At 45.8% G+C, this 11,484-nt stretch overlaps 1 protein-coding gene and 1 pseudogene across 1 annotated transcript in view; both read left to right on the top strand.

Annotated features, from left to right (window-relative positions):
- Nucleotides 1-10,400: 10,400 nt before the first annotated feature.
- The window catches only part of RBBP8NL (RBBP8 N-terminal like), a 37,541-nt gene continuing 36,457 nt past the window's right edge, over nucleotides 10,401-11,484 (top strand). Inside the window, exon 1 of the mRNA XM_063120777.1 lies at nucleotides 10,401-10,556. Within this exon, the coding sequence (XP_062976847.1) occupies nucleotides 10,490-10,556 (67 nt within the window). The 5' untranslated portion in view covers nucleotides 10,401-10,489. The remainder of the gene's footprint in view (nucleotides 10,557-11,484) is intronic.
- Nucleotides 10,721-11,225, top strand: LOC134413375 (large ribosomal subunit protein uL22-like; annotated as a pseudogene).

Below are 11,484 nucleotides of genomic sequence, written 5' to 3'. Positions count from 1 at the left end.
GGGAGGGTCTCTGCCCAAACACGGTGTGCAGAGCCTCTTCCCAATACCCCTCGCCTGTGCTGCTGCTGGGAGGGATGCACGTGAGGCTGCTGCTGGTGCTGCTGGTGCTGCTGCGGGGAGGGGTGGCCTGCTCCTCTGCCTCACTCTGCCCCACCCTCTTGGCCCATGCCGCCCGCACTTCGCCCACCAGCGTTTCCACCCAGTGCTGCCTGCTATTTGGCCCACAAAGCCCATCCTTCACACGAGGGTCGCACATGGCTGCCAACATGTGGACCCTGTCGGTTTGGATGGGCTCCAGCCTCCGCGTCACGCCGTCCCTCAGCCTAGTCACCGCTTCGCGGACCTCGGGCTCGAAGCGCCAGCCGGTGACGGGATCCCTGTACTCCAGAAAGTCGCCCATCTGTTTCTGGAGATGCCTGCATACAGGGATCACCTGGCTGAGGAGGGCAGAGCTTTTGCTCAGGGTCTCGGTGGCGTTCAGGAACGGCTTGAGGACCGCCACCAGCTGGGACATGGCGTCCCACTGCTGCTTGCCCAGGTGGTGGACGCCCATGTCCCTGACCCTGAACAAGTCGTGGATGGCACGCTGTTGCTCCACCATCCGCTCCAGCATCAGGTAGGTGGAGTTCCAGCGTGTCACCACATCCTGCACTATCCTGTGCTGCGGGAGATTCAACTCCTCCTGCTTCTCCCACAGCAAGCGACTGCCCTTGACGCTGTGGTGGAAATGGCCTGCCACCTTTCTGCAGCTCTCCAGGAGGTTACGGATCCCGGACAGGGGACCGAGGTTGGGCTTGCTGCTGCCCATCCCAAGGCCATCCCTCACCACCAGGTTCAAGACGTGCGCGATGCAGCGGACGCCCTCGAATCCGCCGTCGCGCACCGCCTTCACCATGTTGGCTCCCCCGTCCGTGACCATGTAATCGCGGGTGACCTTCTGCCCAGCTAGCCACCCATCCACCATGCGGTTCAAGGCCTCCGTAATCTCCGCTGCCGTGTGGGACTGGTCCATCACTTGCGTGTGGAGGAGGGCCCAGCAGTAGCCCTCCTTGCCAATCCCTGTAGTGCTGGATCCTTCCTGCCCCACGGCTGCCCACCAGTGTGCCGTCAGGGACAGGTAAGCGTGCACTCCGCCCTCGCTGGACCAAATGTCCGAGGTGAAGTGCACCATCCGTGCCTCTGCCTGGCACAGACGACCCAGCACTAACTCCCTGCAGGAACGGTACAGGGAAGGCACCACCCGCCTGCTCAGGGTGGTGCGACACGGCAGCTTATAGTATGGCACCACAAGCGCCATCAGCCTCTTGAAGCCTGCGTTGTCGACGAGGCTGAATGGCTGGTCGTCCAACGCCACCATCTCACCGATTGACGTGGTGATCTGGGAGGGCGTTGGAAAACGCCATCTTGTGGTTCCATACTTCCCCCACCCCATTTCCGGCAGGGTTGCCTGCCTAACCCTTGTGGGGATGGGAGATGGAGAGCTGAGACTGGAAGTGCCAGCAGCAGCAGCAGCAGCAGCAGCAGCAGCCTTCGGCTTTCCCCTGGAACCAGTCGCCTTGCCCGCCTCTTTCCCCAGCAAGACCGACTGGTGCTGCCTCTTAAGATGCATCTTCATGCTGCTGGTTCCATAATGCCCTGTCGATGAACCCCTGCTTAGGCTGAATTTGCAGTGGCGACAGACAGCAAAGCGGGGATCCGCTCCCAACTCAAAGTGGTCCCACACGATGCTTGTCTTTCGTTTCCGTGGTGACACCACCAATTGCCCGCCTGAGCTCTCTGGTGTTGCCACAGAAACAGGGGTGTGGGATGAGACTGGGGAGAGAGCCTCGGCCTGCTGCTGCTCCTCCTCAGCCCCCACATCCTGGAGGCCCACCGCCTCCTCCTCCTCCCCCCCCTCCACTGTGCTGAGGACCTCGTCTAGGTCCATCAGCGGGCTCGTGGGCTGAAAGGAGAATGAAGGAGTTGGGGATACTCCTCCTCCTCTAATGGCACTGCTGCCACGTGCCTCTTGCAAACGGGCACTTTTCCCATTCCCACCCTCAAAAAGAGAACGCCGGGCACAAGTTGCAGAAGAGAGTGGCTCTGCCTGCTGCTTGTCCTGCTTCTGTTTTGGAGCAGTCAGCCAAGGAGTTGCCCGTTTGAGTTTCACAGGAGGAGAGGCAGCCTGCTTACTGCTGGCAGCCTGAGCCTTGCTGCTTTCAGCACGCCTGCTTCCTCTTTTCATGATGACTAATAAAATATTAATACTACTAATACTATGTATAAGGTACTACTAAGAATATGTATAAGAAGAATATAATATGTTTAAATGTAGGGAAATGGGACAATAACAATAAAATATACTACTACTAATATGTATGAGAATATACTAATATATATATATACTACTAAGAATATCTAAAAGAATATAATAATATGTTTAAGAATATTACTAATAAATGTAGGGAAATGGGACAAGAAATGGGACAACCACTACTATAAGAAGAACAAAATATGAATACTACTAATAATATGTATGAGAATATATACTAATAGACTACTAAGACTATGTAAAAGAATATAATAACAATATGTTTAAGAATAGGGAAATGGTGTGCGTATGCTTTCCCCAAAATGCTCAATCTGTGGCTGCACAAAAGCAGCCCACTCCGTCCAAGTTACACAGAGAAGAAAAAGAGAATCAATTTTTTTTGGTATATTTTGGTATATAGAAGATAGAAGGAAACACAATCAGGATTTAAGAGAGGGGAGGGGGGAAAAGAACCAACCACTACTATAAGAAGAACAAAATATGAATACTACTAATAATATGTATGAGAATGTATACTAATAGACTACTAAGACTATGTAAAAGAATATAATAATAATAATATGTTTAAGAATAGGGAAATGGTGTGTGTATGCTTTCCCCAAAATGCTCAATCTGTGGCTGCACAAAAGCAGCCCACTCTGTCCAAGTTACACAGAGAAGAAAAAGAGAATCAATTTTTTTTGGTATATTTTGGTATATAGAAGATAGAAGGAAACACAATCAGGATTTAAGAGAGGGGAGGGGGGAAAAGAACCAACCACTACTATAAGAAGAACAAAATATGAATACTACTAATAATATGTATGAGAATGTATACTAATAGACTACTAAGACTATGTAAAAGAATATAATAATAATAATATGTTTAAGAATAGGGAAATGGTGTGCGTATGCTTTCCCCAAAATGCTCAATCTGTGGCTGCACAAAAGCAGCCCACTCCGTCCAAGTTACACAGAGAAGAAAAAGAGAATCAATTTTTTTTGGTATATTTTGGTATATAGAAGATAGAAGGAAACACAATCAGGATTTAAGAGAGGGGAGGGGGGAAAAGAACCAACCACTACTATAAGAAGAACAAAATATGAATACTACTAATATAATATGTATGAGAATATATACTAATAGACTGTGTAAAAGAATATAATAAAATATGTTTAAGAATATAAATGTAGGGAAATGGGACAAAAAGTGTGTGTATGCTTTCAAAAGAAAGCTTTCACAAAAGCAGAACAGTCAGGCTTTAATACAAGGAAGGGGGGGGCAACCAACCCAACCAACCCAAACACACACTCCAAAATTAAAAAATAAAGTTTATATTAAATCAAAGTAAGGGGAAAACACAGGGCAAACTAAGCTATAAGTCAGAAAGAAGCAAACAAACACACACACGCGCCAAACTAAACCTATATTAATCTATCTCCAAAGCAGGAGCACTAGCTAAGTAAGTGTTCCCTCCACGAACGCCAACCCACAAAGAGACACAAAACAGAAAGTTCTCAGGGTGGGTCTGCCTTAGTCCCCCCTCCAACGCTGGGATTGGAGGAGGATGCTTTCTGAGGAGATCAATTCTCATCAGGATTGGGAGTTGAATGTGCCTGTCATCGCTTCCAAAAAAATAAAAAAATAAATAAAAAAAAACCCCAAACCCCGATTTTTAACAAAATATTGCACGTGAACCACAGCACGCAGAAAGTTGAGAGTAGTCTCAAAATGACCCCCATCCACGACTCTCTGTGCACAAGAATTTTCAGAACGATAGCTTAACCCCCCCCCCCAGTTATCCCCGATTCTTTTCCGCAATGCAATCCTATGGGCGAAAAGCCGAAACGCCGTTTGAGCCGCGCGGTTGACCCGATTTTCAAAAAAATATAGCACGCGACACGGACAACGCAGAGAGGTGAGAGTGGTCTCAAAATGACCCCCATCCACGACTCTCTGAGCACAAGAATTTCCAGAACGATAGCTTCAAAAACAACCTAGTTATGCGCGATTATTTGCCGCAATGCAATCCTATGGCGAAATGTTTTCAAGATGGCGACCGGAGCGCTCCGCCTGAACTCGGAGCTCCGAAAAATGGTCGCTTCTCTTCGCCTTGCTTCTAGGGGTCCACGGTCCGCTCCTACTCCGCCTCTGGGTAAGGCGGAGCAGGCCAATCCGCTACTGCTTCTACGCTCCTAATCGGAGCGGAGCACATCCCTACTATATTCATTAACGTGTACCCACAGAGCAGTTTGGAAAACAATATTGTGCCAGCGTAGAAAAAAGGGGCTCCAATGCAGATCCTACTCTGATGTGAAGCTGCTTCCTATGTATCCTTAATGTGGCGGAACAGAGTTACCCTCTCTTACCATTGTGGGTTTGTTTGAGTCTTAAATTACTAAGACGGGGCAGTTAATATTATTTTTCATTCTTTAAAAGAGCACACAGAGAGAGAGAGAGAGGCTGGATCTACACTACTGCTTTAAAGCGCTTTATAACAGCTTTAAAGCACTTTAACTGCTTTAAAGTGCTATAAAACTGTTATAAAGTGCTTTAAAGCAATAGTGTAGATCCGGCCAGAGTCTCTGAATTAGCTCATTTCAAAAGTTACCAACATCATTACTTACAAGAGTGTCCTGCAACGAAATGTTGCAGTGCTAATGTTTCAGTAAGGCAGACAGTGGAGGCTGGTGGCTCCACTGTCAGTGGGGCCGTGAATCAGATCTAAGTTTCATTCAGAACGTGTCAGAACTCTAAAGGAGCTCTCCAAGGTGAGAAGCACCTTCGATAGCTCCTTTAGAATTCTGACTGGTTCTCACTGAAACCCGGAGTCAATTCACTGGCCCACTTGACAACAGAGTCGCCAGCCTCCACTGCTGGTAGCCATGCTGTCCTCCATGGTCCTCCATTCTATCTCCCATCTGCTTTCCACACACATACACACACACACATCAGTGAGCATTCCATACCCACCATTGGAGACTGGCAGTTCCAATTTCAGTGGGAGTGTAAATCCGAAATAGGTGCTGAACCTATTTTGAAGGTGGGGTTCAACACCTTGGATAGCTCTTTAGAGTTCTGGCTGGTTCTCACTGAAGTCCAGCATGGATTCACAGCCCCACCAAAATCAGAGCCACTCACCTCCACTAGTACCCACAGAGTATACCGAATCCACTTTGATCAATTTTGGGGGATTCCTCCCCACCCTTACATTTTTTTCCATACCTCTGCCAACCTTGAGGCTGTTTCAAGACTACTGCTACCACCTGGATAGTGCAAATCCATTTGGGCTACATAACTCTCCACAATCAACTCCGGAGGTGAGAAATAGAGGGAATGAAAATATTTTAAAATGATGATGATGATGAGTTCAGTTCTAAGAAAATATCTACATAGCCCAATCCCTTCATCTGCATAACTTCATGCTAGTTTCCTTTTCTACATCTGACTTGAGTGTGACAAAATGCTGGGACCCGGCATTGATCCTGTATCGAAAACAGCTACCACAATACTTTATTTTTATTTATTTATTTATTTCATTTCATTTCATTTCATTTCATTTCTATACCGCCCAATAGTCAAAGCTCTCTGCTGGTTCATAAAAATTAAAAGCACAAGGTACAACATACAATATAAACTATGGAAGCTTAAAACCACAATATAAAAATGCAACCAGAATAAAACCAAGCAGCAACACAGAGATTTAAAATACAGATTTAAAACTGCAGAGGTAAAAGGCTAGGATTCTAAAATGCAAAAATACTGGAGAAATTAAAAGGTCTTCATTGGGAAGGAGAATGTATGTGCCTGGCGAACCTCTCTAGGGAACTCACTCCGCAAGCAGGGTGCCACAGCAGAAAAGGCCCTCTTCCTGGTAGCCACCCGCCTCACTTCCTTTGGCAAGGGCTCACGGAGAAGGACCCCTGAAGATGATCTTAGGTTCCAGGCAGGTACATATGGGAGGAGGCGTTCCTTCAGATAAGCCATTTAGGGCTCTGGATGCTAATACCAGCACTTTAAAATTTGGCTCTTCTCATGGACTAGCAGCTTGTGCAGCAGGAAATATACTGGCATAAATATGGATTCAATGGCCAGTCCCTGTTAACAATCTTGCTGCCCTGTTTTGGACCAGCTGAAGTTTCTGATCTGTTTTGCTTTGCTTTGTTTCCTTGTAGGTACATGGGGTTGGTGCTGCATTTCTTTTAGAAAAGGTTTATTCTTTTATATTCTTGATTTGGAAAAGTCCCTTTAGGCTTAGATGACCAGGGAGAAAAAAGAACCTGCCTTTGTTTTTCTGAAGTAACGCATTGCACCCATCTGACACCTTTCTTATAAATAATGCTTAAGACAAAGGCCAACTCAATTAAGGACCTCATTATTTGCCTCGTACCCAGAACTCATAAATAAATTCTCTTTATTTGCATGATCATTATATAAAATGGAGGAGCATTGACCCATCATCAGTCAAGAAGGGTTGCAAGCATACGGTGATATCATCACTGAAATGCATTTCCAGAGATAATTTGTTTCGCGTCTGTTAAAATGGCCCGGTTACCCTGATTATTTTGCATTTGGCCAACTAGAACGGATGAATAGGATGAATAAAGGGAGCAGGCATTTTGGGATTTCTTGGTATCCCTAAATGAAACACTTCTCTGCCAGTTTGCCAACGTGCCCAAAAGCAGGAATCTGTCTCCACGCTCTTCTCCTGGCCCCAAGGAAGAGGATGGATTTAAACCAGGAAGTCACACCAATAGTCCATCTGCTTCACCATTGTCTACAACTGCTTTCCCCAACGTGGTGCCGTCCAGGTGTTTTGGACTACAATTCCCAGAACTCCAAACCATTGGCCATAGTGGAGGCTGGTGGCTTCAGTGCCAGTGGGGTGGTGAATCCATTCTGGGTTTCAGTCAGAACTCTCAAGGACTATCCAAGGGTAGCTCCTTCAGATTTCTGACTGAAACCTAGAGCGGATTCATTGCCCCACTGGCATCGGAGCCACCAACCTCCACTGATTGGCCATGCTGGTTGGGTCTAATGGAAATGGAAGTCCAAAACATCTGGAGGGCATCCAGCTAGGGATGGCTGCTCTACACTTCCTGACAGATGGTCTTCAACGTTTCAGTTGGAGGACTTTACCATTGCCTGTTAGCTGATCCTTTTAACTAGAGAAGCCAGCTTTAACTATAAACTAAAATACAATACATATCACTGGGGGGGGGGGGGGACGGTGTCCAATTGGACCTCCTGTGTGCTTTGCTCAGTCTACTGTCCAGATGCTGACTGTTGATGGGGAATTGCAAGGCCCATCTTCTTCCTTCGCGGGGCTCTTTATCTTTCAAATTAGTCTTGAGTTAGACAGCCCATCAGACAAGGGCGTCCAATAGAGGACTGTCCTCTATAAAGTAAGACAGATGGGCACCTTACTTCCGGTGTATGTGAAATGGTTGGCATGCTTGGAGATGGACCCACCTCTCATATCTTAGGGTGACCATAGGGAAAGGAGGAGGGGCTTCTCTATCTTTAACAGTTGCATAGAAAAGGGAATTTCAGCACGTGTCCTTTGTATGCATGCAGCATCTGGAGAAATACCCCTCTTCGTCACAACAGTTAATGCTGCAGGAGCCCTGCCCTCTTTTGTATCTGGTCACAAGGCAGGGCTCCTGCAGTTTTAACTGTTGCGATGAAGAGGGAATTTCACCAGGTGCTGCATGCATAGAAATGACACCTGCTGAAATTCCCTTTTCAATACAACTGTTAAAGATACAGGAGCCCTGTCCTCCTTTCCATATGGTCACCCTATCTTAAGGGGCCATTTGATAGAATTGGGTTCAAGGAGCCCCCAAAACCCATCACTGTCCAGTTCTCGTTCTCTCTCTCTCTCTCTCTCTCTCTCTCTCTCTCAAAACCACCTTGTTGGCTTAGCCCTCATATCCCACTGAAACCAAGGCTGCATTCACATAACCGCCTTGGTGTACATTCTTCCCTTATTCCCCTTGCTTCAACCTTTCCCTTACACACACACACACACACACATTCCCTCCTGGTGTCAACATATGGGTCTAAATCTAACCTTACATAACTGCTCACAAAATGGTGCTTTCCCTTCCTCTCCCCCCCCCCCGCACTCCCCCCCCCCGCACACACACCCAAAGCTGATCAAGAGGGGCACACCGGGAGCTGCAGGGGAAAGAGAAAAATTGATCTGGGGGCACTGTCTGTTCTGCTGGTGGAAGGATCCCATTGGATCGACTGTAATCTCCTCAGGGCATGGACCTGCCCATTAGTTTATGTTAAAACAAAAATAATGAGTACATGTAGCGTGCTAAGTGCGTTGATGCTACTATATAAACAATATTAATATCAAAGTTGGCTTCTCATAATATCTACAGTCTAGGTACATCATGCGTGTGGAGACAAAGCGAGGACAGAAAAGTCCGTGCCTCCACAGCTCAGCTCGTTCGTTGTCACTTTTTTCCCCTTTTTCTTCCTCTCTCTTTCTTTTCGCAAGAACGCTTCTCAGTTGACGAGAGAAAGTCGTTGTTCCTGTTTATCAACCAGGTATCAAATGACTTCTCTGTGTAATATTACACAGCAGTTTCATTGAGAAGTTCAAGGAACTCCGCTACAGCAGATCAGGAAAGATTTGACTAAAAGGTGGCAGGGAAATCGCAATCCCTTCGAGGTGTTGAACGCTGCTCTCGGTTTTGACAATTTCAGGTGCTTTGAAAATGTGAAAGGGTTTGAAAACAAAAATAACCAAACCGGAGATATGTTCTGAACCTACAGATGCACAGGGTGCCTTTAGAGAGCCAGAGGGTGTCGTGAGGGTGGAGTTCTAGCCACAGGTATTAATGCAATCTGAGCTTCCTGGAAAGATTTGCCCTCATGAAAGCCTTTCCCATCGAAGCCTGCCCTGAGTCTGAATGGAACTGGCAAGGTCTCAAATTAATGACACCTTTGTAATATCAGCCGGGAAATAAAACACCACTTAATAGTCATGATTAAGGCAGGTGTCTAAAGGACATCTGTGCAAACGTGGTAATTGCCCAGGACAAGTGAGTAGTTGAGAACATAATCCCTCTTCCTCTACTGGCCCCAGACATTCCATTTAGTTTGAGCTACCAAAGACCACTTTCCTGTTCGCCTATGGTGAATAAAAAACTTTCTCTAGGGAATCAGGCAATACATCCATCCTTCCTTCCTTTCTTTCTTTCTTTCTTTCTTTCTTTCTTTCTTTCCCCCCCCCTTTTTTTTTTTTGCAAGCTGGACACCAGTGGGTTGAATTTTTCCTGGCTTTCCTCTGCAGATGACTTTTAATTTTATCTACCGCTCTTGCCTGTTTTTAAATTGTTCAGCAGTGTATTAGATTAGATTTATTTCTTCGTTTTAAAACGTTTCTGTTGCTTTTTAATCTGGTTCTTAGCCACCTTGATTTTGTTAAAATATAAAGGTGGGATATAAATGCTCCTATAACTTAAGTTAGGGAACTGCGGCAGCTTAGCCGCTCATTCACCAAACACAATTAGGAATGCCTACATTGATTCTAGGCTGCCCCCTCCACCATGTCAAGAAGTATCCAATGCCAGTTCAGCTATTTTGGTACCTGAGGCCAAAAATTCCCCCAATGTCTTCTCCTCCTTGGCAAGAAAAATACAGAAGTGAAGCCAGTGTGGTGTAGTGGCTAGAGTGTTGGACTGGGAGTCAGGAGATCTGGGTTCTAGTCCCCACTTGGCCATGGAAACCCACTGGGTGACTTTGGGCCAGTCACAGACTCTCAGCCCAACCTACCTCACAGGACTGTTGTTGCGAGGATAAAATGGAGAGGAGGAGGATTATGTATGCCGCCTTGGGTTCCTTGGAGGAAAAAAGGCAGGATCTAAATGCAATAAATAAATAATAAATAAATAAAATAACTGACCATGTGTTGCCCTTTTGCGGCTGCCTGAGGTGGTTGCCTCAACTCTATCTAATGACAGGGCCGGCCCTCCATCCACCATATCAGCCAGTACCCAGCAGCACACGAACACAGAGAAAGGTTTTGCTGTTTGCTGGGTTACACACTGGCTGGACTGATGCATCTATAATTCTTTGGTTTTAGACTACAGACTGAACAAAGAGAAAACTGATCTGGGAAGCAACTGATTTCATTCGCTGGCCCACAGACTTGGACACACCCATGTGACAACACACAGAACATGGCTGCGGAAACGTTTGCTGAATTCTTGAACAAACTCAAGGAAGTACACGAGAAAGAAGTCCAAGGTGAGATTAAATTTCAAGAGCCGTGATTAAAAACCGGACTGCAGTATTTCATTATTATATGTTTAGATGAATAGACTTTTTCCCAGAGGAAGTGGACGTTTTCCCGGTGGTAATGGCCATTCTGAGACTGCCCAAGCTATCGAGGAAGGATATGCACATCCCAAAAGGCCACCAAATATTTGAAGGATGTGACTCTAAAGAAGTGGTGGGGTTGGTAGGTGTGCTCAGGTCAAGCAGTGGCGCTAGACACTGGGGTGATGGCAAAAAAAAGAGTGCTGAGTTGCTCCTGAGCATGCGCAAAAGGGCTGAGAGCAATGATGAGCTCAAGGCTCTGGACAATTGAGCGCATTCAGGTTAACAAAGCCCCGAAAATGCACTAGCAAACCTACAGAGCTCATGGTTGCATCAACCTCTATATGAGTTTTCCCTGACACACTGAGATGATTCTCACAGAGAAGGAACAGATTGTATCTAAGCCAGAAGAGGAAGTTGCTCAAAAGACTCTCAGCCCAACCTACCTCACAGGGTTGTTGTTGTGAGGATAAAATGGAGCGGAGGAAGAGGTTTATGTACACCGCCTTGGGTTCCTTGGAGGAAAAAAGGTGGGATATAAATGCAATAAATAAATAAATGAAACTAAAGAAGTAGAAACTGATGGCACAGGAATAAACATGCATTTGGTTCGCAAATCAACCAAAAATTTCAATTTGGAAGACTTAAAAAATAAGGACTAAAAGGACTGAGGCTTAATCCAGAAAGATTTATTTATTTTTATTATTTATTAAGACATTTGTATCCTGCCCTATATCACTAGGATCTCAGGGTGGCGTACAGATAAAATAATACAATATAAAACAATAAATATACACAGCTAAAACCAGTATAGAATTTAAAAGCCATAAAAACAATTAAAACAGTTAAAACAATG

The sequence above is a fragment of the Elgaria multicarinata genome, chromosome 1, assembly GCF_023053635.1.
Source record: "Elgaria multicarinata webbii isolate HBS135686 ecotype San Diego chromosome 1, rElgMul1.1.pri, whole genome shotgun sequence".
Lineage (NCBI taxonomy): Eukaryota > Metazoa > Chordata > Lepidosauria > Squamata > Anguidae > Elgaria > Elgaria multicarinata.
Note: the sequence above shows the minus strand (reverse complement) of the source record. Positions and strands in the feature narration are given on the sequence as shown.